At 54.0% G+C, this 27166-nt stretch overlaps 3 protein-coding genes and 1 long non-coding RNA gene across 27 annotated transcripts in view; 2 read left to right on the top strand and 2 right to left on the bottom strand.

Annotated features, from left to right (window-relative positions):
* Positions 1-11387, top strand: part of SNED1 (sushi, nidogen and EGF like domains 1) — a 75173-nt gene extending 63786 nt beyond the window's left edge. For 4 of the 14 annotated variants that reach the window (XM_086374681.1, XM_086374649.1, XM_086374688.1 and 1 more), the window contains 4 exons: positions 237-327; positions 5030-5110; positions 5962-5999; positions 7899-11387. In XM_086374681.1, coding sequence (XP_086230807.1) covers positions 237-327; positions 5030-5110; positions 5962-5998 — 209 coding nt within the window. In that variant the 3' untranslated portion in view covers position 5999; positions 7899-11387. Of the gene's footprint in view, positions 1-236; positions 328-3983; positions 4713-5029; positions 5112-5961; positions 6000-7898 lie in introns of those variants that run through there. The other 10 variants (XR_015154506.1, XR_015154474.1, XR_015154503.1 and 7 more) reach the window with 7 other exon arrangements.
* On the bottom strand, positions 11256-16993 carry MTERF4 (mitochondrial transcription termination factor 4). Of its 5 annotated transcripts, none has more exons than XM_086374855.1 (4): positions 16560-16993; positions 15342-15825; positions 12797-12981; positions 11256-12163 (listed from the first exon to the last, which is right to left on the bottom strand). In XM_086374855.1, the coding sequence occupies exons 1-4, from the start codon at positions 16611-16613 to the stop codon at positions 11804-11806; spliced, it is 1083 nt and encodes a 360-aa protein (XP_086230981.1). In that variant the 5' UTR covers positions 16614-16993; the 3' UTR covers positions 11256-11803. The 5 variants fall into 5 exon arrangements, with proteins under 5 accessions (XP_086230981.1, XP_086230990.1, XP_086231019.1 ...); XM_086374864.1 differs by having other exon boundaries at positions 16584-16993; XM_086374893.1 differs by having other exon boundaries at positions 16667-16993.
* Positions 16994-17097: 104 nt separating this feature from the next.
* LOC147374785 (uncharacterized) lies at positions 17098-20558 on the top strand. Of its 2 annotated transcripts, none has more exons than XR_015154544.1 (4): positions 17098-17243; positions 18480-18524; positions 18815-19024; positions 20349-20558. It is a non-coding gene; the product is annotated as an uncharacterized LOC147374785 (long non-coding RNA). The 2 variants fall into 2 exon arrangements; XR_015154542.1 differs by having other exon boundaries at positions 17133-17778.
* The window catches only part of PASK (PAS domain containing serine/threonine kinase), a 35423-nt gene continuing 28774 nt past the window's right edge, over positions 20518-27166 (bottom strand). For 4 of the 6 annotated variants that reach the window (XR_015154521.1, XR_015154523.1, XM_086374739.1 and 1 more), the window contains 4 exons: positions 25625-25824; positions 23404-23537; positions 21622-21768; positions 20518-21076 (listed from right to left, as the gene is read on the bottom strand). Coding sequence is in view for 4 of the 6 variants with exons in the window: in XM_086374739.1 (XP_086230865.1) it covers positions 20883-21076; positions 21622-21768; positions 23404-23537; positions 25625-25824 (675 nt within the window). In the remaining 2 variants the exon portion in view is untranslated. The remainder of the gene's footprint in view (positions 21077-21621; positions 21769-23403; positions 23538-25624; positions 25825-27166) is intronic. The other 2 variants (XM_086374769.1, XM_086374759.1) reach the window with 1 other exon arrangement.

Genomic DNA, 27166 nt, shown 5'->3' with positions numbered 1-27166 from the left:
CCACACCAGACACACAGCCCTTAGGCCTATCAGGCCGACTCTGGTGAGCCCAGAGGGAAAGCAGCCTGCAGGCTCCCAGGACCCCAACCCAGAGCAGTACCCACAGTTGCTAAGCAGCCGGGACAGGGACCCAGCCCAGGAAGCCACGGGGCAGAAGCCAGGACCACAGTGGCTGCAGGACGAGGGGACGCGGCTGTGAGCTCCTGGCGAGCAGCGGCCCTCCTCCTCTGTGCCAGCAGCCTGCACGAAGGTGCCCCAGCCCTGCACGCGGCTGTTCTCAGAGACCAAGTCCATGCCGGTCTGGGAAGGAGGCGTCTGTCGCCATGTGTAAGTCCCTGCTCCCCGCCTTCGCCGCGCCTGCAGCGTGCTCCCGGCCCTGAAGTGCTTCTGCCCAGTCCTCACAGCACCCTGAGCTCTAACACGTTTGACACTGACCTCTTGCTGGTCATACCATTTGTGAACACTTCCCCCTATTCCACAGGCTGTCCTTTGGTTTTGTCGATCGTTCCTTTGCTGTGCAAAAGCTTTTAAGTTTGACTAGGGCCCATTTGTTTGTGTTTGCTTTTCTTTCATCTTGGGAGACTGATCTAAGAAAATATTGTTTCGATTTATGTCAAAGGTTCTTTTGCCTGTGTTCTAAGGGTTTCAGCGTCAGGCCCTACATTCAAGGCTTCCAGACTATTGGTTTTTGTACGTGGTGTGAGGGGCTGTGATTTACATGGAGCCGTCCAGCTTCACCAACGCTGCTGGCTGAAGAGCCCATCTGCCACTGTGTGCCCCTGCTCCCTTCTCACGTTAACGGGCCACAGGCGGTGGTGTGTTCCGTCACCAGGTCACGCCGACTCTGACCCCATGGACTGCGGCACGCCTGGCTTCCCTGTCCTCCACCATCCCCCCCAGTCTGCTCACACTCACGTCCGTTGAGTCGGTGATGCCATCCAACCACCTCATCCCGTCTTCCCCTTCTCCTCCCACCTTCAATCTTTCCCAGCATCAGGGTCTTTTCCAATGAGTCAGCTCTTCACATCAAGTGACCAAAGTATCACAGTTTCAGCTTCAGCATCAGTCTTTACAATGAATATTCAGGACTGATCTCCTTCAGAATGGACTGGTTGGATCTCCTTGCAGTCCAAGGGACTCTCAAGAGTCTTCTCCAACACCACAGTTCAAAAGCATCAATTCTTCTGCACTCAGCTTTCTTTATGGTCCAATTCTCACATCCATACATGACCACTGGAAAAACCATAGCCTTGACTAGACGGGCCTTTGCTGTCAGTGATGTCTCTGCTTTTCAATACTCTGTGTCTAGGTTTGTGATAGCTTTTCTTCCAAGGAGCGAGCGTTTTTGACATTTCATGGCTGCGATCACCATCCACAATGATTTTGGAGCCCAAGAAAATAAAGTATCTCACTGTTTCCACTTTTTCCCCATCTATTTGCCGTGAAGTGATGGAACCAGATGCTTGAATGTTGAATTTTAAAGCCAGCTTTTTCACTCTCCTCTTCTGCCCTCATCAAGAGGCTCTTTAGTTCCTCTTCTGTTCCTGCCATTAGGGTGGTGTCATCTGCGTATCTGAGGTTGTTGATATTTCTCCTGGCAATCTTGACTCCAGCCTGTGAGTCATCCAGCTCGGCATTTTGCATGATGTACTTTGCACAGAAGTTAAACAAACCGGGTGACCACATACAGCCTTGACGTACTCCTTTCCCAATCTGGAAACAGTCCATTGTTCCATGTCCGGTTCTAACTGTTGCTTCTTAACCTGCATACAGGTTTCTTGGGAGGTAGGTAAGGTGGATCTGGTATTCCCATCTCGAAGAATTTTCCAGTTTGTTGTGATCCACAGTCAAAGGCTTTAGCATAATCAATGAAGCAGATGTTTTTCTGGAACTCTCTTGCTTTTTCTATGATCCAGCAGATGCTGGCAATTTGATCTCTGGTTCCTCTGCCTTTTCTAAATCCAGCTTGTACATCTGGAAGTTCTTGGTTCACATACTGCTGAAGCCTAGCTTGAAGGATTTGAGCATTACCTTGCTAGCACGTGAAATGAGCACAGCTGTACAGCAGTTTGAGCACTCTTTGGCACTGCCTTTGAGATTAACATGAAAACTAACCTTTTCCAGTCCTGTGGCCATTGCTGAATTTTCCAAAATTTGCTGGCATATTGATTACAGCACTTTCACACCATCATCTTTTAGGATTTTAAACAGCTCAGCTGAACTCTGTCACCTCCACTAGCTTTGTTCGTAGTGATGCTTCCTAAGGCTCACCTGACTTTGCATTCCAGATGTCTGGCTCTAGATGAGTGATCACACCATCATGGTTATCTGGGTCATGAAAATCTTTTTTGTACAGTTCTTCTGTGCCTTCTTGTCACCTTTTCTTAATCTCTTCTGCTTCTGTTAGGTCCATACCGTTTCTGTCCTTTATTGTGCCCATCTTTGCATGAAATATCTCCTTAGTATGCCTAATTTTCTTGAAGAGATAGATCGCTAGTCGTTCCCATTCTACTGTTTTCCTCTATTGCTTTGCATTGTTCACTTAAGGCCTTCTTCTCTCTCCTTGCTGTTCTCTGGAACTCTGCATTCGGTTGGGTGTATCTTCCCCTTTCTTCTTTGCTTTGTACTTCTCTTATCAGCTATTTGTAAGGCCTCCTCAGACAGCCATTTTGCCTTCCTGCATCTCTTTTTCTTGGGATGGTTTTGGTCGCAGCCTGCTGTACAGTGTTACAAACCTCTGTCCATAGCTCTTCTGGCACTCTATCTGTCAGGTCTAACCCTTGAACCTATTTGCATTTCCACGTATGATGAGGGATTTGATTTAGGTCATACCTGAATGGCCTAGTTCTTCTTCCTACTTTCCAAGTCTGAAGTTCTCAATAAGTATGTGTAGGGCTTATTTCTAGGTTCTCTATTCTGCTCAACTGATCTGTATGTCTGTTTTTGTGCCAATACTACACTGATTTGATCACTGTAGCTTTATAGTATAGGCTGAAGCTTGGGTTATACTTCCAGCTTTGTCCATTATTCTTGGGATTGCTTGGCAATTCGTGTTTTGTGGTTCTATATAAAGTTCAGGATTATTTGTTCTAGTACTACGGAGAATTTCATAGATGTTTTGAAAAAGATTGCATTAAATTTGTAGACTGTTTGGGGGAGTATGGCCATTTTAACAATATTAATTCTGCCAATCCAAGAGCACAGGATATGTGTCCAATTCTCTGAGTCATCTTTAGCTTCCTCTATCAATGTTTTAGTTTTCAGCATATAGGTATTTCATCTCCCTGGCTAAGTTTATTCCTGGGTTGTTGTTGTTTTATGTGATTTTAAGCAGGTTTTTTTTAACTTTCTGATATTATTAGTGTAAAGAAACACAACAGACTTCTGTATATTAATCTTATATTCTGCTGCCTTGCTGAGTTCATTTAATAGCTTTTGTGTGGAGACTTTACAGTTCCCTACAGAGTGTGATCTCATCTACAGACAGGGCCAATTCCCCCTGTCTTCCAATCTGAACACCTGTTTCATTTTCCCGTCTGAGTGCTGTGCCCAGCATTTCCAACACTGCACTGAATAGAAGCGCTCAGAGCAGACCTTCTTTGGCTCCTTTATTGTTTGATTTTTGCAAGGCAAGTCAGACAGACCCTTTGAGGCCTGTTTTAGGGTGGCTTTAGCACAGCTTTATTCCGGGGTTCATCCTGCCTCACTTTTAAAGCAAGGCCTTTCTGGGGTTTCTGCTGCCCTGAAACAGCCTACCGTTAATCCGGACCTCCCCACTCTGGGTCTGGGACTGTCCAGCTCCTCCGTGTTCCCCCCTGCTCACCTCTGTCCACCCTGTGCACGCACAGCTTCATCTCCACGGGGAGCCCTCTCCAGAAGTCTGGAGCTCTTCCTCTGCACAGCTGCCTCCTTGCTGGCCTCTGACTCACAAATTCCTGCCACCTCTGCTTCCCCAATTCCAATCTCTTGTTTCACCAACTCAGTGCAACCACTGCGTGGACCCCCCTGAACCCACCACAGCCCACACAGTGCCTACTGGCAGAGTGCCGCCCAGCCGCCGCGCTCGTGTGCCCCCTGCTCCTCAGGCCGGTCCTGCAGTGTTCTCTAATGTCCGAGAAGACTCACTTCCTGTATCTCGCCCAGTTCTCCAGTTGTTCACGTGCAGTTAATTCCAGGTCCTGCCACGGCCAGATGACTGGAAATGGAAGTCTTAGCTAAGGCTTCAGATCCTAAGGCTCTCCTAGACTGAGCTCATGAGCTGGGGTTTTACCCACTGAACTCCCTGGATCTCTTTCAAACAGCTCCAGCATTCCAAAAGCGTTAATGTCTCATTTGTTGTTCTCTATCAACTTGTGACAGAGGCAGGATAAACAATTCCCGTTTTGTACGAAACTGAGGCTTAAGTTCCAGAGGCATCTCAGAGTACACTAGTTAGTAAGGCAGGGCTGGGGTAAAGACTCCTGTCCTACATGTCGCCCACATCTAACGCCTGCATCTCCAAGGTTTCTCCATCAACTTCCCAGAAGAGGACAGTCTTACTGTTTCAAAGCTTTAGGGCCAAGTAGCCTGTCTCACAGAGAAGGAAATGGCAACCCACTCCAGTATTCCTGCCTGGGAAATCCCATGGACAGATGAGCCTGGAGGGTTACAGCCCATGGGGTCGCAAAGACTAGGACACAGCTTAGCAACCAAACAGCAACAACAACGTCTATCTCAAGCAAGACATGCCTTTGAAACAGCAGGCTTTATCTCTTACATGACTTTGTCAACACTCATCAGGATGTATACTTCAAATGGGCATATCTTATGAAAATTATACCTTGATAAAGTTGTTTTAAAATTACATAATTTTTATGTTGACATTTTAACACATCTATAGGAGAAAGTTTTATTAGGAATAAACAGCCTTCCTTAGCAACAGCCTTCCTCAGAAGCCTGCACAGTTACTGTGGGTTGGTGTGGCCTAGGTGAAGGAGCTGGGCAACATTCCGCTCAGCCCCTGGCTTCACAGAGCTCTCTGGTGACACAGGTATAAGAGAGTCTACAAAGTGCACCCGGACACCTGCTTCAAGGAGAGCTGTGAGAGCACCCGCGCCAGAGCTCCAGACAGGTGCGTCCCGGGGGGCGCCGAGCTGTGCCCACGGTGGTCGCTGAGAAACGGGGCCAGGGTGGCCCTGCTGACTGGGGCTGGGGGATGCCACAGGCCATGGCTAGGCCCGGCTGCCAAGATGTACAGCCCGGCTATGTGTACAGCAGCACAGAGGTGGGCGCCGTGGGCATGGGGCGTGCTGGTGGGTCACAGGGCGGGTGCCGTGGGAGCTTACATGGTGGGTGGGGGTTGGGAAGATCACAGGGCGGCACTAGAGGAAGTCAGGGGTGGGTGCTGAGGCATCACTCTGGTTATGGAAGTTCACACAGTATCTGGCACTACTATTAAGAAGTGTAACTGACAATCCCAATTATATAAATACAGTAAATCTCTATCTACTTTTTATTTACTCTCACCCAAGTCTTTCCCCAAAGGGGTCAAGGTAGCCACAGAATTATTATACAACGCGCTGCCTGAGTACAGACAGCAGAGTCCAAACCTCAGTCACATTCTCCACAGACCAACCAGGTGCCACAGGCCCTGGGTCTCGCGTTACTGAGTCCAGGCGAAGCCCCGTTGCTGCCTGACCCGAGCGCATCACCTGCCTCCCCAGACCCTGTCCCCCACACCCCCATTCACTCAGGCCCAGCAGGTGCCTGCCTGCCTTCACTCCACGACACCCACGCCAAGCCCGGTGGGTGCCGAGAGTAAGACGCTAACCTGTGTCCTCGTCTCACTGACCGCACTCCCAAACTGCAAACCGTGTGAGCTAAAGACCAGACAGTCTCAGGACCGAGAGCTGGGGCTAAGGCAGCTGCCAGGTCAGAGGGACTCGTTCTTTTTCATAACCCACATTTCTCCAATTATTTCAGGAAACAAAGTAACAGTCCTACACTGAAGAAATCCTAAGGTACGTTCCCTGGGCCCACAGAGCTGCTGCCAAGTCTGAGGAGTGTCCCCAGCACTGGGTCCTCGGGCGGGCTGCCATCTCCCTGTGCAGCTCTGTGTCAAAGACTCTCGGACCATAAGCTTTCAGAGCTTCCTAAGGGGGTTAAGATGAGTGAGGAAAATAATCCTTAAGGCCTCCCAACAGACATAAATTTAGCCCAAATACACTGAACCCCACTCTGTCTCGAACAGCAGACACACACCTTCCCCAGTCACCAGCAATAGCAATGGAGGGCTGGCTGAGCTCTCAGAGGCTGAAGCCCACCTGCCTCAGGGAGGCGGGACTGCCAGGCCCGCAGGGAGGACACAGAGGCGCAGCCTGGAGCCAGAGGTGGAGGGGCTCCAGAAGCGCCCAGCCCTGCAGAGGCAGCCACTGGGGGGGCACTGACCTCACATTGGGGGCTCTTGCACTGGGAGCCCAATGCTTGTGCACAGGACCCTAAGCGTTCAGAGAGCCTGAAACAAAAGGGATCTTCTAACACTATTCTTACTTATGCCAGCATTTCCCAACCTCTTTTGGCAATTCAGCCCCCTGTGACTCGCACCTCCCCACATGGAAACTCTGAGCAGGTCTTCTCAACAGTCTAGAAGATGCTGGGCTAACCCAGAGACCCACCTAGCGCTTGACACAGCTTCTTGTCAGCATGATGGCCCTGGGAATAAAGGAGGCATTCTGGCTGGGCCAGGGCAGCTCGGCACTCGAGAAGCCTGTCTTCCCGGTGGTGCAAGAGAGGCGGGAGGCAGCCGGGGCAGAGCAGCTGCACACACAGCCGCCTGTTACTTAGAGGCCTCTGTAAACACCAGGAGCAGCAGAGCCCTGCAGGCCCAGGCTGACACTAAAGCAGATCTTGGAAGGAGGAGGCTGGGCCCGCGGCGGGGGGGCAGCCACACGTGAGCGGGAACACGTGACCTCAGGCAGGTGGCCCACTCCCCCCACCGCCACGTACTCAGAAGATGCACTCCCAGGCTTGCACGAAGTTCACCACCCACAGATACAACTTGAGTGTGAAATGTTTATACTGCAATAAGTCACCTGAAAGATAATATATTTTATTAGAACTCATCCAATAAATCCATTTCTATAAAAACAAATAAGAAATCCTCAACTATTAACTTATCAAATACTAGCTTTTAGAATACCTATTCTGAATACCTATTCTTAGGTGCTTCCCTATAGCTCAGACGGTAAAGAATCTGCTTGCAGTGCAAGTGACCTCGGTTTGATCCCTGGGTCAGGAAGATCCCAGAGCAAAAGGAATGACAATCCACTCCAGTCTTCTTGGCTGGAGAACTCCATGGACAGAGGAGCCTGGCGGGCTACAGTTCATGGGGTCACAAAGACTCGGACACGACTGAGCAACTAACACTATACTACACTACCACTGCTGTTCTTAAAACGACGGAAAAAACACAAATAAGCAGGAAACATTTACTTCTCTGGGGTAGCCTGGTGGGCTACAGTCCAGGGGGTCGCAGAGTTGGACACGACTTAGAGACTCAACAGCATAACAACAATTCACACACAACTGTTCATCCAAGACCAAAGTGCAAGAACTCATTTCAACAGAGAGACCAGGGACAGCCCATCTTCAGAGGAGATCACGGCATCGCCACATGAAGGGAGCAGCCTGTAGGCCTCGGGGCTGAGCTGTCCCGGACACCAGGGCGCAGCTGGTCCTCCACAAGCCTGCCCCACCCCCCACCCCCCACCCCCCACGGCAGAGGGGACGAAGCCCACAGCTCGAGGCAGGGAGGGGCGAGCCCTTTAGGTCCTCTGGGGGCAACAGCCCAGAGCCACTGTGTGAAGAGGAATGCGCACAAGTGCCCTCCTCCTCACACCCGGTCTGTTTTCTCTTCTAAGGACTCAGGATGTTCCTGCTGCGTTCCATCAACCTCACGTGTTTCTAAAGCCCAAGAAGATGAGGTCTAAAATCAGACTGAAAACGGCGTCCTGGCTGGAGTCAGTGGCCTGAGCAGCTTCCCTCCTCTGGCCTCTGAAGACAGTCGGCCAGGCCAGGCAGGCATCAGCCACAGGCAGGGAGACCTCCAGGACAGACCCTCACCAGATAGAGCCCAGGCTGCTCTAAGCAGGCAATGCACACACGTCTGCCCCAGGGGAGCAAGGCTGCCCATCAGGAATGCTTCTGCAACCTTCAGAAACCAGCTTTCGGATTCCAACATCAGAAAAGGATTCTCCCCTTAGGAACCAACCACCAAACTGAGGAGGAACTGCTACCTACAGCTTCCAAAGCAAAGACCACGGGGCTGGGAGAAGGTGCAGAGGTGAGGCACTGGAAGCCCTTCGGCTGGCTCTCCTCCGCCAGCAGTCCATGCTGACCGTTTGCAAGTAGTGACCCGCCATATGGACCAGCTGATTTTGAAAGAGAAAATGATAGCCAACACTAAGGTGGAGTTTAAACACTTTTCATATACAACTTTTTCCATTAAAGTCAGAAGTATTTTGGGTCTGTGAACCAGACGGTCACTGCGGCAATGACTCAGCTCTGCAGCTGCAGCACAAACGCAGCCACAGACGTGTGACTGATGAGGGATGGCTGGGTTCCAATAAAACTTTATTTACAACAACAGGCAGAGCCAAGTCGGCCCACGGGCCATGCTGAGCTCAGCCCTGGTCTTTGAGGCCATAGGCTTCAGCCTATCCCCAGGATGACAAGTCCCACCAAGGCACCAAAGACCTCAAGGGTTTCAGGGAAACCTCAATGTTTCAAGCCCACTTGGAAAGCCAAAGCAGCATGTCCACCAAGCACAGCAGGGCTCCTCCCACAAGCCAGGCGATGTGGAGAGGCGCGGCTGGGGAGGCTAGACTAGATGCTGGGAAAGGGCTCCCTGAGGCCACAACTCATGCAATGCTGTTGGGGGCCACCGGGTAGTATGCACCACCTTCCACACCCTCCTCCTTCACACGCCGACCACCGCATCATCCTGCCAGCCCGCTCTCCAGCACGCTTCCCCACTGCAGATGAGGTGAGGACCAAAGCTGCGAAGCCCACCTCACACCGTGCTGAGCGTTTAACAGCCAACCCAGGCTGGAGCTCCAGCCCCGGGCACCTCCCAGTGATTCAGCTCCAAGTCAGCACTACAGCCCAGAAAGGCCTCCTTCCTTTCAACTTTTATAAAAAAACTTTTACAGAGTTATACTTTAGGCTTTTTACTTATATTAAAGTTCTGTGTGCATATGTCTGTGTATTATGCATTCTGTCATTTCCAGCAAGGACGTCTTTACTGTACTCCCGAAGGTACCCCGTCTCCAAGGATCACCTGGAGAAGACGGCAGAGAGCAGTCCCGGGGCCCCGGTGCCGGGAGAACCAAGGAAAGCGCATACGTACACACACGCTGCTGACCTGCGCTGCGCCGGGCCCTGCCGCTGCGCCATGGAAGCTGCGGCGCCAGGCGCCAATGGCGCGATCACTGGGGAGTGCGTGGAACGCGCCACTTCCGCGGTAACAACCTTAAGCCCTCAGCCACAAGGCCAATGGAGCGTGCTCCTGTTTTGACCTTAGAAGCCTCTGTTCCTACAAGAAACAGTCTACTGAATCCAGAGCATGGTGCTGTGTTCTTATGATTAACCCCTTTTGATGTCTTATAAATTATGTATCTAGTAGAAGACTTCCTGATGCTAAAGGAATTATAATTTATCCTTGAAACATTACAAATGAGCCACTGCTTTTGCCCACATGGCTCCTTCGTCAAACTGTAAAGTCATCCTTGGAAATCCTCAGAGTCCACCCAAAGGAATGAGTAAAACGGAATCAGAAAACTGTCAGGGGCATACACAGTTCTGTGTGGACATAAAAGGAGCAATCATGGGCTGCCAAGGCAGTCTTGTGCTAATCAAAATTTGGATCAACTGACCACACAATCGAGCTTGAATTTAAGATTCTGCTAGCCCCAAATGGGGAGCACAAGAGCAACACCCCAGGTTCCAGGGACAGCGCCAGCCACCGAAAGGCCACACAACACAAGAGCACAGGAAACCTCGTTCCCGTGGTCAGAGAAGGCAGTGAAGGTGAAACCTCCCTTTCCCCTGCACTAGGGCTGGCACGGCGCCAACGGGGAAAGCTACGCAGCACCTCGCTGCCCCCACCAGCACCCCAGTAGACAAGGGTCCACCCGGTGTCAGCCAACCTCCGCAACTCTGCTGGGTCGGAACTGCTGCCACCGATGCTGGACTCCCTCGTGGAGGGACTCACGCGCCACTGGCCTTGGCGGAAAGCCTCTCTGCAGTCGTGCTCCAGCACGAGCCTGGAGGCACAAGCGTCTGCTCCAGGTGCCAGTCCCCAGAGTAAAACAAGGCTCCCATCTCCCAACGACACCCCAGCACAGGGCGGAAAGGAACTATCGTAAAAAATCTTTTACGTAAGAGAAACAACACAAGCAGCCATTTAGAATCTTAAGCTCTCACTAACCAACACAGGCGCGTTTGCTAGAGGCGGCCTCGGCGCAGTGTCTGAGCCTCGGCGCCACTGCCTCTGGGCTGGCTCAGCCTGCTGCGGGCCTGTCCTGAGGCCGCACACACACCCTCTGGTCCTAACGACACAACTGACCCCAGATGGTGCCGGTCACTCCCAGGAGTCAGGATCACCCCAGTGAGGACTGCCACCCGACAGGACCTACCGTCTCTGCAGGAAAAATGAAGCCAAGTGCCACGAGTCTCAGGTTTTGGGCACATCGCCAAAAATGTCTTTTGCAGCATCAATCCTGTGCCAGCCAGCCCATCGCCGGGGAAGAGCCCCCAGAACATGTAGTGACCCCCATTCCCCCCTTGCCGAGCTTGTGTCCCCAGGACTGGGCCTCTACCTCAGAGATGAGCCCTGGTGCATACACCCAAGCCCATTCCTCAACCCCAGCTCTTCAAAGTTGCTCCTCAGAACCTGTGGCCTCCCCAAGGGGCCATGGAGCTCCCTGCAATGATACCAAGCCCAGACCCTGGCCCTGGCTCCAGACCCCAACACCCCGTGACCCTGGCAGGCATGCATTCTCCTCTGGCCTCAGAAGCCCCATCTGGACCATGTTCTGGCATGCTCCAGGTCAGCACTCCATAGCTGCCAGAGACATCAGGACTGGATGTGGCCCCTGGACCGAGCTGGCACAAAAGCAGGTTCCCCCACAGGTCAGAGATGGGCCTGTTGTTCAGAAATGCAAAAAGCATCCCTTCACAGCGCTGGCATCAAGAAACTGTGCAGGACAAACCACACGTCACCAGTCAGCTTTCTTTTACTCTGCTGTATACTGAACGCAATTACAAAGAAGTATTTTTTATTTAAAAACATGAGTATTTTTGTGGAAAATCTGCTACTTGTTGTCATTAAAATAAACTGTTGTGATGTACTAAGGCTTCACTGTCTTCTCCTAATTCTTTGTCACTAGAAGGATGTAAAATGACTCCTGAACCAGAAGAAACATCCCCACTGTGTCACAGAATTATCACCAACACAGATGACGGAGAAACAGCAACACCAGACGCTGCTGCACTGAGCCCCCGACTTTAGGAGCTCCCAGCCTGTGGGTCAGGATGGAGCAGGGCCCTCCACACGAAACCCAACCGATCGAGCCAAGGCATCTGCTGCTTAGTGTGGCCTGTCTACCTCTCAGGTGATTTCCAAACATTCTTTCATCAAAAGGCCAGTTTAAGAATAAAAAATAACCTGAGAAGAATGAAGTGAAGTTCCCAAAAGCTTTGAGGAAATTAAAATAACCTTTCCTCTCTCTGGGCTCCCTTCACTGCAGTCCATGCGTCACAGCTCCTACTCCTCCTCCCTGTCCTCCTCCTCCTCCCTGTCCTCCTCCTCCTCCTCATCCAGACTCTCGTCATCAGCCATGCAGCCCTCAGACTCCTCTTCCTCCCGGGCCAAGAGTTTCTTAAAAACCTCAAACTCCTCAGCAGAAGAAACTGCTGTTCTGGCCAGAAACTCAGCTTCTGAAACTCGGAGGATGTCCTTCAGTAAAGGGTTGGGGACCTGTGTCTGCCCCTTCTTGTCAGGGGTCTGGTACCGGCCCAGCCGCTCCAGGAACACGTGTCTCTGTTTGGTCTTGGTCATGGAGTACTGCAGCAGGTCCGTCTTCACAATGTCCACGTGTTTAATCCCCATCCTGAAATAGGCATACTGGAGACACAGACGTGGTTAGGAAGGCAGCTGCAAAAAGCCTGGTAGGTTCCTAAAGCACGCAGAGAAACCTGACTAGTCAACAGCGGTAGAGCACTGTGACCCCCAGCATCTGCACGATGGCGACAGCTTTCAAAGCATTTTCAAATTTATATCGAGAAAGATGCAGCAAAAAATGAAGGGCAGGAAGGAGAAATCAAGATCTATTTTCCTTCATGGGGTAAGAAAAACTGGGACCATGAAAAAAATAGGTAAATAATTCAGAAAACATCTAGGATCTGACCTAAGCCATCAAAGTTGTTACCAGAAACTTTGGAACAACCTTCATACTTACGTTTCTAAGATCAACATGCACAACAGATTTGAAAGAAAGGTTGTAGCTAATTTTAAATTAGGTATTTCAAGCAGAGGTCTCATATGAACTCTAAGAAGGGGCCTGAGTATTCCGTTATCAATGGCAGGAAAGTTGCGGAAGATCTTTTACCCGTGGCAAAGAAGACTCCACACTGAATTCTGGCTGGCACTGGGCCAAGAGGGTTTAATCTTGACCTTGTCTGCTTGCCCAGGTGAGTCAGCTGACCTTGACTGCACTGGAAACCTGCTGCTACCCAGCACGCCACGAGCCATTCTTACCTGAAATTTGTACTCCAGCTCACCAGGGTCCTCCCGAAGAACATACGGGCACCTGTGCAAAATCTCGGTGACTTGCTTCACGGTGAAAAGGCACTTCTCCTTAAGGACCCCAACAATGACTTCAATGTCCCGCTGACGCATGGTGAAAATTTCAGGGCAACAGTAAAGCACCCTCTTTAATTTCCCTGAAGATCATTAAAAAGGACAAATACATCATTTTAGGATATTCCAGAAACCCAAGGGGCCAACCACACCTAAATCAAGCCGGAGTTTAAAAAACAAACAAGGATCCTCTCCTCCACAGAAGGAGTGCCGACTTCAGATACGTCTTCCCAGGAGCACTGTGGAAGCAGAAGGGGCCAGAATGGCTCAACTCCCCAGTGACGCCCTCCCGCTCCTCACTGCCCAGCCCCAGCTGACAGGCGCCTGCTTCATATGCTAGGGCCCCTCGTGCCCTCCTCGCCTAGAAGAGACTTTCACAGGGATGTGCTGGGAAAGCCAGACAGGAGGCTGAGGCAGCAGTCTCTCCCACACTGGGGCTCTGGACTCCTGTTTCCTCCTGCAATAAAACAGTCCTTGAAACATTCACAACCAACATCTTAGGACCTAGGAGCTAGAACGCAATGAAAAGTGGTTCCACAATAACAGCGTAATAATAACAGCGAGAATCCTGACGCACAAGCACAGAGACTGATCTCCGGGTTCGCAGGGGCCGCAGGTCTCATCCACACTAAGGCACTTCTGAGGGACGGGGGCTCTGTCAGTAACTGTATTAAGAAAACCGGCGGAAACTGGGACCATCCCAGGCAAACTGGGGCCTGTGGCCTTCCTATAGATAACCAAGTAAGACTCAGAGCCCAGACACTGGTAAACCTCCCTAACAGGTGAGTCAATGTCTTGATGAAACACACTCAGGAATGAATTTCAGGAGTTCAGTGTTTACCTTTGCAGCTGAAGCTCACGCTGAGCTTCTAATCTATAACGAAGGCACGTAAGGCGTCAGGGTTTCCCAGGTGGTGCCAGTGGTAAAGCACCCTCCTGCCAATGCAGGAGACAAGAGAGATGTGGGTTCAATCCCTGGGTTGGGAAGATCCCCTGGAGAAGAAAATGGCAACCCACTCCAGTATTCTTGCTTGGAAAATCCCATGGACAGAGGAGCCTGGTGGGCTACAGTCCCTGAGGTCACAAAAAGTCGGACCTGACTGAAGCAACTGAGCTCAAGGATGGTGTTAAATTGAGCCTTTCAGATTACACTGCAACAGGTAATCTGTTAGGAGAAACACACACCATTACCTTCTGCTCATCTTCTAGAAAAGAGAAGGAGGCCTGTAGAGATCCTCTGAAATCTGGACTCCCAACCTTTTCTCCCCTTTCCCCATCCCCAACAATACTTCACCAATAACAGACAAGAATGAACAAACAGTAGAATTCCTCTGATGAACGTGGGTAGGGGTCCTTGGAGATCCTCATGAGCCCCTACCCTCCTCCTCTAGAAAAGCCCACAGAGAGACCCAGTGGGACTTCCCTGCTGGTGCAATGGATTAAAAACCTGCCTGCCAGTGCAGGGGACACAAGTTCAAATTTGGGAAGACTGCACATGCCTCAAAGCAACCAAGCCCATGCGCCACAACCCCCGAGGCTGCGCGCTGCAGTGACGGCAGCCTGCGCACCTGGGGCAGAGCTCGTGCCCTGAAACGAGAGAAGCCACGGCGACGAGAAGCCTGCACGCTGCAACCACAGAGCCGTCCACGCAGCAACGAAAACCCAGCGCAGTCAAAAATAAAATTAATTCCTTAATTTAAAAGAGAGAGAGATCCAGTGAACTTCTAGGATTTGGGGGGAGTGAATCTTGTGTGTGGGGGAGGCGGAGACGGTGGCTGGGAAACGGCCACTCCACCTGTGTCCCAGGAATCTGGGAAGATTTCACATTTCCCATTAAATGGAGACACCTGACTGGAACCCAAGCCTTTACGGGGAACTCTAAGTGTCAGTAATGCCTGACGCGGCTCCAGACCCCTCTCCTCCTCCGCAGGGGAACTCTAAGTGCCAGTAATGCCTGACGCGGCTCCAGATCCCCCCTCATTCCGCAGGGGAACTCTAAGTGCCAGTAATGCCTGAGCGGCTCCAGATCCCTCCCTCCTCCGCAGGCACGGCCCCGGGGTGAAGGAGTCTAAGTCTCTGGCTTCACACAGACACACACAGCACTGAGCCCGCCCCGGGTCAATTGAAGCGTCCAAGGGCACACGCACACCCACGAGCCAACGCCACCGCTGACGTGTGCGGGGCCCACACCACGCGCCCACCGCCGTTCCCGACGCCAGAGCACCCACAGGGAACACACCAGACAAGAGCGGTCACTCAGCTCCCCCTCCCACCTGCAAGGCCCTCTGCAGAGGTCACTCTGCCTCCTCAGCTCTAAGCCAAATCACACATTCCTCTCAAGGACTTTTCCCCCGCAGAAACCTCCTCAATCCACCTCCCCAGGCTATTTGGTCTCCAGCTCTGACTCCTCAGCACTACATATAAAATCCCCACCACTTCTTACCTTCTCCAAGGCCCAGCTTTCGCAGGTAACTGGAGCGCTTCTTCATTTGCATCACAGGCAGTTTCAATAACTGAGGACTTTTCTTCAAGGCCACACACACAGGCTCTGGATTCAAACCCAGAAGTATTAATTCTGAAATGATGTCCAGCATCTGTTGAGGGTGGGTACCTGGCTGTATGCTGAGCAGTTCATTAACATGGACATCACTAAAACCCATGTCCCGGAGGGAACGGACAAAATTCTCTTGCCACACAGGAGTTCTCTGCTTCTCAAGGAGGCACTGAATCAGCCCTGTTCTGTGCTCTGGTTTCTGTGCACATTTTGGGGGTTCAACAAAGGACGACTCCTCAAGGCCCCCTCCACTGGAGACTGTCATTAGCTTACACAACAAAAAAGCAGCCGTCCTTTTCTGTCCTGCAGGCTGAGGAGTCTGCCTAGCGAGGAGGGCCCAGGTAAGGGGCGTCAGGCGGTGCCAATCAAAGACCTGTAAGACACAAAGGGAATGCATTCCTCATCACACCAATGCAACGGACACCACAGGATTTCTGAGTCAGGGTCTTTAGCTCGTTGGTCTCACGCAAACATAAGTTTTTATAAGCAATCTGCAAAGTCATAACTGAACTTTAAAAGCCTAGAGAGAAAGAAGTTCATGTACAGAGAACAGAGTTTGCAGAAGGATAGGTTTGCTTTTGCTGCTCTAACTGAGGGGACCGGGACAAGGAGGGATTGGGAGAACAATTTCAAGGCCACTGGGTAAAGTATGCCTTCGGGTGTGGGGGGTCCTCTACCTGTTCAGTACCTTGAGGGGGGTGGCTACAAATTTAGCTGAGAGATTAACAAGAAGAAAAAAGTGTATTTATATGCGTATGTTGATTCAGGAAAGAGGTAGCTCCCTAAATGACTACAGCTGGGGGCAAATGGGGGAGGAAGGTTTCTAGGGGAAGAGCAAACGGGAGGGCTCTTCGGAAAAGAAGTGGGAGCCCAGAAAGTCTGTGACAATGTTTATGTTGATACAAGGGGTCGTCCCTCTTTTTTTTCCCTTCAAGACGGTAAACTCCCCTGGAGAAAGGCTCAATGGCGCCCTCACTCCCGGAAAGCTCTGCTTTTAGTGAGATAAGGGCCGCTCCAAGCAAGCTTCTTTCAGTCTCTGCTGAGTCTCAAACGTCTTTAGTTTAAAATCATTTCTGTGCCAACTCTGGGGTCCGAGTTGGTACCCACACCTGAAAACTCCGTATCTCGTACCAGTCTCCAGATCCACCTAACTGCATTCATTCCACAGACGGAACGCCGTTAGCCTGCCAGCCAACTTCAACATTCCCGCTGACCTCAGAACTCTTAGGGGTCAGGCCGGCGCGCCACCAACGGGGCCCAATCCCCGGGTCCTCAACGCCCCTCAAGACGCGTCCCTGAGCCTCCCCAGCGCCCTCAGCCAAGCCCGCCCGCTCGGAGCGCCCGCCGCCCCTTGTCGCCCTGTTTGTGGTCCAGCCGCGGCTTCGGCCCAGCGCCGGCGGCAGGCGGGGTGGGGACAACGGGCTAAAGTCGCGCCAACGCGGCGGGAAGCGCCGGAGGCCGGGTTGCCGCACACCTCCGCGACCCGCAGGAGACCGGAACGCGGCGGCACCTCACCTGCCGACCCAGCGCCGCCATAGCGCGGAAGCGGCGCTCCCAGGACCCGTCGCTTCCGCCCTTCCGCGTCCGTCGCTTCCGCCCTCCCCCTCGCAAGCGCAAGCGCGAGGGAGGCAGTTCCGCCCGGCCCTTCTCCACCTGCGTCCGGCTGCCTGCACCGTGGGCTCTCGGACCGCGGCCTCCCTACTTCGTGCCCACTCTGCCCGGATTTCCGCTTTCCGGAGCTCCCGGCTGGCAGAACAAATGAACAGCCCCTTCCCCACACGCTCGCTTTCCGTAAGAGAAAACTGTAACCTCGGCTCACACCGGCCGCCCCCCTGGTCCCGCAGTAACCTCCCCGGAGAAAGTAGCTTAAGGCAGAGACTGGGCGGTCTGAGTAAGATGGAATCGTCCCAGGTGACGTTATTTAAGATTCGATGTGTAATCTGTATCCAGTAAGAATTTTAGTGTAGAGTTGAAATGAGAATGGAGTGATCACCGGGTTCCAAATGGGGTCTGGGGGCCGCGGAGGACCGGGTCTCAGCCCCGCTCCGCACTTCTGAGGAGTTAGAACTCGGCCAGACCCAGGGACGCCCCCGCCTACCCAGAGCAGCACCTGCCAGGAACAGCCTTACGGTCTCAGGAGTTCCCCTTACAGCTACGCAACCGTCTCAGACTGCAGCCCGTCCTTTGCAGACAAGCGCCCAGCCTTCTTGCCAGCTCCAATTATAATTCTTGATAAAAACACACATATTCTAGATGTGTTTAAACTGTCCAAAGGAACTCCACAAATCTACGGTTTTTCTTTTAAAAAGTTCCTCCCAACTTAGAGGTATGGTTTCCTTCTGGGATGAAATTGTTGCAGCCTAATTTGCATTTATTCTTAAATTTTGGATATAGACCTGTAATCGTTCAGATATAGAAACTGGGCATCTTTCAAAAGGGGATAGTGGTGAAGAACAAAAGAGTGTACTTTCTCAGCTGCCTAAATTCCATCAGTTTTAAGTCCAAATCTTAATTTGTAAGCATTTCTTGTTTTATCTACTTGTTTCTGAACTGAGGAAAAGGACTTGATTTTTGCATGGATACAGTTTATAGAGTACCTGCTCTAGGCCAGGCACCAGACGGGGTGCTAAAAATATATCTTTTCACAAAAGGATTATGTCAAAGAAGAGGAAGGTTGTAAACCGTGTGGAACTCAAGAAATGGTTCTGTTTCTATTGATTTGCTTTTTTACCCTGATTTTCTCCTTGAAATATGCAGCTGTCAGTACTGCAAAGCTAATCACGTTAATGCTTTTACACCCAAAGTCTAAGAACATCCTTGTGTGCCTCCCTGGAAGGAGTCACAGAACCTAAATAGGCGTCTAGGTCTAGAAAGAGTAGTGGCTGGCGTGCAGGGATCACTCCAGAAAGTTGGCAGCAACGTCAGTGCTCTGAGAAAGCCTTGCTCTTTGGAATCTTGACTGTAATGTGGGGAGGAAAAATTTTCAGCATCTGCCTCAAAACTTTAATGCCTGGATTCTTTCTGCAGAGAATACTCTCAAAGCGTTCAGACTTTCCTCTGCCAACAAATCAGGTGAGTTTTAATTATTTTTCTTATACAGAAGTAACAGTTCTTGGAGACCTAGAACTTTGCATTTTCAGCCCATTGCACACCTGTCTGAAAAAAGCATTCTGTAACTTCTTCTGTATTATAAGCATCATAGAAACTACAAAGGAAAATATTTGGGTTTTTTTTTAACCTTTGAAGAGTTCTTAGAATATCATAAGACTTGTTTCATTCTGAACAGTAAATGTCACTAACTTACTACAGACTTTAAAAAATACACTTCTAAAAGTCCTGCCTTTACTATCTCTGCTGGACAGAGGAAGAGTCCTCGTCATTCTCTTGAGACGTCAGAGAGACTCAGGCAGCACTTCCTAAAGGAAAGGGATGGTGAAATCCTATATACCGGAAGTGGAGAATAAAATGAACTGTCATCAAGATAGCTGCATACTTCCTACACGAATACTGGAAACTGGGCACAGGATCGCACCTGAGGCAGGCTGGCCCTGAGCATCTTCTCGGTCCTCTGGGTAGGAGCCTCGGCCCGGCAGAGTGAGGACACATGGGAAAGGGGTGCTGGGGCCTCGGGTTTGGTTTTGTTTTCTTCCTGCTATTTGAGCAGGGGGTAAAATGAAAGGTTTCCTTCTGACCCCAACCACTCCCTCTCTCCAAAACAGATACAAAATAGAGGCTGAATTTCAGATTAGGGTGGATTGGAGCCTAGAGGGGAGGAGTTATCTGAGTATGTGAGAGCTGCACTGGGTCCTGATCAGGACGGGGAGAGGGGCATTCAGGGCCGGACACCCCCACGTAGTCACAGGGGCTCCCTGGGCCAGATGCCCCCACATAGTCACAGGGGGCTCCCTGGGCCAGACGCCCCCACATAGTCACGGGGGGCTCCCTGGGGCCAGATGCCCCCACATAGTCACAAGGGCTCCCTGGGCCAGACGCCCCCACGTAGTCACGGGAGGCTCCCTGGGCCAGATGCCTCCACATAGTCACAGGGGGCTCCCTGGGGCCAGACACCCCCACATAGTCACAAGGGCTCCCTGGGCCAGACGCCCCCACATAGTCACGGGGGGCTCCCTGGGCCAGATGCCTCCACATAGTCACAGGGGGCTCCCTGGGCCAGACACCCCCACATAGTCACAAGGGCTCCCTGGGCCAGATGCACCCACATAGTCACGGGGGGCTCCCTGGGGCCAGACGCCCCCATGTAGTCACGGGGGGCTCCCTGGGCCAGACGCCCCCACGTAGTCACGGGGGGCTCCCTGGGGCCAGACACCCCCACATAGTCGGGGGGCTCCCTGGGCCACATGCCCCCACGTAGTCACGGGGGGCTCCCTGGGCCAGATGCCTCCACATAGTCACAGGGGGCTCCCTGGGGCCAGATACCCCCACATAGTCACAAGGGCTCCCTGGGCCAGACGCCCCCACATAGTCACAGGGGGCTCCCTGAGGCCGGACGCCCCCACATAGTCACAGGGGCTCCCTGGGCCAGATGCCCCCACATAGTCACAGGGGGCTCCCTGGGCCAGATGCCCCCACATAGTCACAGGGTGAGGGAGACACCCCCCACACAGTCATGGGTCGGGGATCCCTGGGGCCAGACACCCCCACATAGTCACAGGGGCTCCCTGGGGCCAGACACCCCCACATAGTCATGGGGGCTCCCTGGGCCAGATGCCCCCACATAGTCACGAGTGGGCGGTCCCCGGGGCTGGATACCTCTGCATAGTCATGGGGTGCTGAGGTGCTGGGAGGGGTTGGGGTGGACAGCAGAGCAGAGACAGATGATGGGCCAGCCCTGCTGAGCTCTGCACAAGGGCAATGGCTGACACACCATGCCTCCAGTCTCCTTAGACTGGCGAAGCTGCACAGACCTGCTGGGCACAAAGAGGGACCCCCAAGCTGACCAAGGCGGCACCACTGTGGCACACGGAGACGCACAGATAGAAAAATAAGGAAATGAAGTGCTTCCCGTACCAGCACTGCAGAAGAATTCATGTGGTCCAAGTCAGGGTAATTGTTTACTAATAAAACTGCTTTAATTTGGAAAACGTTCAAGGAAATAAACAGTTTGGTCATTTGGCAAACAGTTCTCCACACTCCACGTATCAGACAAGCGTACACCAAGTCAGAGGAAACCGAAATCAGGCACGTGTACAAAAGTAAAAAGAGAATCGAGAACCTCTCGTGTGCCTTTTGGAAATTCACAAATGAAAAGCCCTTTAGTAGTACAAAACTCAAACACTAGCATGTTTTTTCAAGGCCATGAAAAAAAATGAATTCCACGTCTATTTTGTAAACCTAAAATAGCACAGCATCACTGGCTTTTGTTCTAACAGATGGGTTTTAGAAAGTGAGCTAGGCCTAATTCTTGAGCGCTTACTCCCTAACGGAAGGCGCCTGAGAAAGCCGTGCCTCCCTAAGCGAGTCTGCAGTGCGGCAGGGAGCTGGGCCAGCCGGCGCTCTGGATCCCACCCTGCTGCACGAGGGCCGGTGGGGCTCCGGGGCCCGAGCCGCGGCACTGGGGCTCCTGCCGTCCAGCTCCAGACCAACGGTGGACAGAGCTCTGCTCCCTGAAGGGGGAGAGAGGTAGGCCGCGTCACCTGCCTGCAACAGCATTCTGAAACCCTTGGCTTCCCTCTGGAGGCATTCTGAAGAGCAGAAGGCACCAGAGGAACCCTGCAGAGCCCACCCAGCATCATTCGAGACTTGCCGGACCCCGCCGCTGTGCCGGAGCTGCACATCCAGACACAGCCCCCGCGCAGCGGGCCCCGGACGCACAGGGCCGCCGCTGCCCACTGCGGGCCCCGGCTCCCTCGCCCTCCGCTCTCCTCCTCGCTTCGGCCTGCTCTGGCCATCAGCACTTCACAAACCCTCTCCCTAGGCCTCCACCTCATCTGTGGATTTGTCCTTGTCACGGGTGCCCACGGGTGTTCACCCACCTTCTAAGGCCCCTGGGGCTGTTCAGGGCCTCTGGAGTCCGGCTCACAGGCAGCAGGCTAGCCCTGGGCCCTCACTTTGGTGTCCAGGGCAGTGCGTAGGAGGGAGCCCCCCTCCCCCAGAGGCAGGGGGCAACTGGGACCCCCTTGCCCCACAGTGCACGGGCTGGGCTGCTCACCTGACTTGTTTAGCCGACACACCTCCTCCCAGGTGTAGTCTGCCAGGTTCACGGGCTGTGTCACCCAGCGGTCTGTCACCAGCTTCTCCAAGGTGGTACGCTGCTCGGGCACAGGCTGCAACAGCCCAGACATGAGGTTCATGAGGTCTGGGGATGGAAGGGCATGTGGTCAGAGGGCTGAAGGTGGCCCAGGCTGGGGGTGGGTGGCGCACACTGTGCGAGTGCAGGGCCTGGGCCACCGATTCTGACCAGCACCGTGGGGCTTCTGGAAGGCAGGGTCCCTGGCCATGCTTCCCAAAGTGCTGCGGGAGGTGTGTGGGGCCCCTGAAATGAAAGCTTAGTGCTAGAGCTCCCACGCTGCTCATGACACCAGGGGGCAGCAGCCCTCATGTGGGCTGCCCGCTGGGGCTCTGGAGACACAGAGCCATGGACACAGGCATCGCGTGGCGGGAGGGGAGGGAGGAGCAGCTGCGGAGCCCCGGTCTCTCCCCACGGGAAGGGCGCATGAGTGCTGAGGAGAGCCCCAGCCCTGAGTCTGCATCTGGCTCCCACTTTCTTTAACAGCGTGGGTGTCACCGCAACCAGGGCCACTCCAGACCTCAGTGCCCGGGTGACTGTCCTGAGAGCCCAGGGAGTAGAATTCGGAGCAGCCCACTCGCAGGTGGAGCAGCCTCTCCAGGGTGGAGCAGCTCCCCCAGCCCCAGGGTGGGGCATCCCCTGAAGGTGGGGCAGCCCCCCAGGGTGGAGCAGCCCCTGAAGGTGGAGCAGCCCCTGAAGGTGGAGCATCCCCCAGGGTGGAGCAGCCCCAGAAGGTGGAGCAGCCCCAGAAGTTGCAGCAGCAGGCTGCAAGAGCCCCACTATCATGGGGATCCAGAACGTTAGGAAAGCTCTACAATTCTTCCAGGTGGCTCTAGACTGAACTGTACCCCCCGCAGATTCCCCGTGTGATGATAGTAGGAGGTGGGGCCTTTGGGAGGTGAAGGGGGTCAGATGAGGTGGTGTGCCCCACCCCCCCCCCCAGCATCAGTGCCCTTATCAGCAGAGGCACCAGAGGGCCTGCTCTCTCCTTTCTCTGCCCCGTGAGGACACAGGAAGAGGCAGCTGTCTACCAGCCGGAATCCGCCAGCACCCTGACCTCAGGATCTCCACCTCCAGACTGTGAGAAATAAATGTTAGCGCTGTAAACCCCGGCCTGTGATGGGCAGGCATGGCAGCCCGAGTGGACTGAGACTCGGGCCTCCACCCTGAGCGAAGAACCCAGGCACAGGCCTGATGCCTAAGGGCGCCTGTCACCTCACCACCTGTGGTGATGAATGAGTGCTCTTGGACCACATGTCGCGACTGGGAGACCTCAGAACCCTGTGGTCCGGCTCCCTGGAGCTCCTCCAGGCATGGGTCTGAGGGGCCATCCAGGCCCGCTGGCAGGGGTCGGCACTGCAGATGCAAGCCGCTCTAATAGCTCTGCGGGGAGCCAGCTCACAGGCGCTCCAGGAGGGACAGAACCCTGGTTCCACACGAGCGGTTGGGGGGGTCAAGTCCATCCTCCCCCTCCCTCCGGCCATGCTCAGAGGCTACCAGTGTGTCCCTCAGAAGACAGCCCCTCTGGTCCAAACTTCCCTAAGATCAGTCATGACATCAAAGTCACCTCCAAATCGCCTTTCTGTTCAGATCAAAGTCTGAGAGGAACGGAAGAGAGAGCGAGCCAGCTGTGCCTGTGTAGGTGACACCATGCACTGCTGTGAGACAGGAGCCAGCCCAGGACGTCCGCCCGTGCGAGCTCACCTTCCGAGACCAGATACGGGGGGTTTATTGCGGCCTCCATGGTCTCCTCCAGCTCACAGAAGGGGTTCTCCTCGAAGATCAGCGTGTACAGCGTGACCCCCATGGACCACATCTCCAGCTCCGGCCCCCGGTACCTGCCAGAGGAAGAGGAGGCACTCGGGGCGCTGGGCCAGCCCCACAAGACAGCCAGGACCCCGCATGTCATCCAAGAGCAACCCCCAGCGAGACGCACCATACTCCTCGACCACGTCCGCCCCCCGCCAGCCACTGGGGATAAGACGACAAGCAGAGGCCCACTCAGCAGTGGAGAGACCAAGTCAGCAGGTGGCAAGGGGCTGAGCACAGTGTCCGCTGGGGAGCTTCCTGGAGGAGGAGGAGGGAACACCCAGGAGTGCAGGCAGTGCCAGGCCCCCAGGGACCTGGGGAGCCATGGCGGCTTCAGAGCAGGGCAGCCTGCCCTTCAGAAGAGACCTGAAGGAGCCCAAGGTGAGATTGGCACAGGCGAGCCTCTGTAAGGATGAAGCAAGCCCTCAGCAGCAGGAGGGAGGAGACGGTGGGGCGCGGAGTCCAGGCGGCCACCAGCTGGAGGAGCGGGCCTCGGGGATGGCGCCCCGGGGTGCTCTTGGTTCTCCTCTGTGCTTACAGATCCCCTCCTCCCAGCTACCATCCCTGGGCTCTGAGAGGCCGGCTCTCTGCCAGCCATCTGCATGGTTCAACCCTAATGCCCACAGCAGACCAGCAGGGTGAATCCACCTTTTCCTGCACAGAGGGCCAGGCCCCACGCTGCCAGCGTGCTTGGTCCCTCAGGTCTGGAGCTGTGGGTGGGGGCGGGGGCAGCCTGGGGAGCAGCTGTGTTCATCAGACAGGAGTGCAGATGCGGCAGCTGAGGGAGCTGGTGAGCAGAGGCCCAAGAGGAGCCTCTGCCTTCCAGGGGCCACAGAGGGCCGGGGACCCCAGGAGGCAGGAGCCGGGGGCAGGGGGCCAGGAGGCAACCATGAGGGCAGAGCTCAGGAAGTGAGAGGAAATGCCAGAACAAGAGAATGAGGCTTCAGCAGAAAGAGATGGCAAGGACGCTGGAGGCCAGGAGAGAACGCCAGAGCGGAGCAGGAGTCGGCACTCCTGCTGTAAAGAGCCGGTGACGAGCGCAGGCGGGAGCCGCGCGGCCTCTGGACACTAACCCTCTCCGCCACAGCTGCACAGAAGCAGCCACAGACACCCGTGAGCCCACAGGCGCAGCCCTGGGCCAACAGGACTGTCCTTACGACAGCAGTGGAGGCCAGTCTCCCACCCAGGGATGGAAGGATGTGGAAACGAGAGGGAAGACACAGGCAGAACCTGCGGTGAAGGTCCTGGATGCTCTAACCACGAGCATGCCTGGGAGACTCGTCAGAGCCACGCTTCTCCAGAGGGCGTGTTAAAGAGACACAGTGAAACACCCGCAATCAGACCTGCCTGGAGCTCAGCTCATGCGGGTAAAGACCAGTTCCATTGCATGTGGACAAGACAGAAATCTACGCATTTGGGGCACAAACACTGAGCACCGTTTCCATGCTCAGAGGAGCCCTACAAGCCCTGAGCTCCGTCTCGACCTTCTCTCTCCTGAGCTCCCTGAGACTGGGCCCTGCCCCAGCTAGGCCCCCAGCACAGAGTTGGACCCGCTTCTCATCTCGGCAAGAGCAGGGGCTCGCCCCACGCCCAGCTGACATGGAGGCGAGCCGGTCAGCGCCAGCACCGCCAGCAGCAGTGGGTGAACCCCAGCACGGGCCCTGCGTTGGCGCTTCATGCCTCACGTGGCCAGCCCGACCGCACACCAGCGCACTAGCCTGCTGGTGCTGGCATCAAAATAAACAACTAAAAAAATTCTGTTCATGCCTTTGAAGAGTCCCAAATTTGGGGACTCTTTATCTTTTCTTAACTTTTGATTATAGTGAACTCCAAACACAAAAGGTGAGAAGGCAGTCTAATGAACCCCTGGCTTCCCCGACTGAGCTTCCTTTTCCTGCCCACTGACCTCCCGAAGCATACTGTGTCACTCGGCACCCTCATCACACAGAGGCACAACCTGAAGCCGCTTCCCTCTGCTGCCGCGGAAGGTGTGAGCACAGGCTGCCTGCCCGGGACATGTACGGGTTCCCCATGAGGACCTCGGGCGCGCAGTACCCGATCGTCCCTCTGCTGCCGCGGAAGGTGTGAGCACAGGCTGCCCGCCCAGGACACCTACGGGTTCCCCATGAGGACCTCGGGCGCGCAGTACTCGATCGTCCCACAGAAGGTGTAGAAGAGCTTGCCCCGCTCCAGGTAGGCGGCCGAGCCGAAGTCGATGAGCTTGATGGAGAAGTCCTCGGCAATGACAATGTTCTCGTCCTTGATGTCCCGGTGGAGGATGCTCTCGGAGCGCAGGTACACCACGGCCGACACCAGCTGGAACAGGGGCCACCGTTGTGAAAAGGACACTGAACACAAGGCCTCAGAGAAAGAAAGAAGGTGAAGCCGACTCTGTGTGACCCCGTGGACTGTAGCCTGCCAGGCTCCTCCATCCCTGGGATTCTCCAGGCAAGGATACTGGAGTGGGTTGCCGTGCCCTCCTCCAGGGGATCTTCCCGATCCAGGGATCGAACCCGGGTCTCCCATGTTGCAGGAACTCTTTACCATCCGAGCCACCAGGCCTGCCCCTTGGCAAATCCCCAGGAACACCAGGCGGCACCGGCAGCGAGAGGCACCGCGTGTACGGCCCTGCGGGACCCACTCGCCTGCGCCTGTGCCCTTCCAGGGACGCCCCTCATAAACACCGTTTCTAAGGTCTCGGTCTGTGTGCCACCAGTGACCTCCCCGGCAGACATTCACTCACCCCACGACAGGCAGAACGATCGTCTAGGGAGGACAGACAGATGGCAGCAGAAGCCACAGGACGCGTGGTGGACGCTTGAATGAGTGTGGGCTGGGTTGTGTGGGCAGTGGCCCAGGAGAAGGCCCAGAGGGGCAGTGATTTCCCCAGAGCTCATCGGGCAACTCGAGCAGGGCTGGGAGCAGAAGCCCAGTATCCAGGCTGCAACTTCCAGGCTCTGGCAGCTTCTCAAAGAGCAGCGCAGCGTGGAGCCATGCTTTCCCCAACGCCTGCAGCCTTTCAGCGGTGCGGCCTCAAAAGAACTCCCGGGAAACGGGCAAGTGCATCAGTCTCCACTGTCTCCACTTCGAGAGGGTAGTTACTAGGATGTACTGCTGCCTGCCCACACGGCACGTGTAGTGTGGGGGATCAATAGCAGTAGCACCTCAGTGAAGTTTAAGTAAAATTAGTAAGACTGCTGACCCCACTCACCACTCGGACACCAGCTGTACCGATGAGCACCGTGATTTCGTGGACACAGTCATTCAGATCGTTAGAGAAAATTTTACATTTACAAGTGAATATCTTTGAGTCAGAAGCAACAATTAATGGCAGACAAACTAAGCTGAATTAATTAACTTTAAATAAATAAAGAGGGCTTCTCCGATGGCTCACCAGATAAAGAATCTGCCTGCAATGCAGGGAACACAGGAGACACAGGTTCAATCTCTGGGTTGGAAAGATCCCCTGGAGAAGGAAATGGCAACCCACTGCAGTACTCCTGCCTTAAAAATCCCAGGGACAGAGGAGCCTGGTGGGCTGCAGTCCAGTGGGTCGCAAAGACTAAGCACGAGCAAAACAGAGTTCTCTTGGCTCGGCCAGAATGAATGAATGAACATGTATTTACACACACACACACGCAGACGTGTGCACACCTGC

Source organism: Bos grunniens, chromosome 3 (genome assembly GCF_055505025.1).
Source record: "Bos grunniens cultivar Pamir isolate PY7600 chromosome 3, Bosgru_T2T1.0, whole genome shotgun sequence".
In the NCBI taxonomy this organism is placed as follows: Eukaryota; Metazoa; Chordata; class Mammalia; order Artiodactyla; family Bovidae; genus Bos; species Bos grunniens.
This window is presented reverse-complemented; position numbering and strand designations above follow the sequence as displayed.

Coding starts and splice junctions, on each gene's coding strand:
- MTERF4 (XM_086374855.1), bottom strand. CDS start 16,613: ATGAATGCAGTTAGGTGGATCTGGAGACTGGTACGAGATACGGAGTTT. Junction 15,826..16,559: donor GAGATACGGAGTTTTCAGGT/GTGGGTACCAAC, acceptor TGTGTCTTACAG/GTCTTTGATTGGCACCGCCT. Junction 12,982..15,341: donor AAAGCTGGGCCTTGGAGAAG/GTAAGAAGTGGT, acceptor AATGATCTTCAG/GGAAATTAAAGAGGGTGCTT.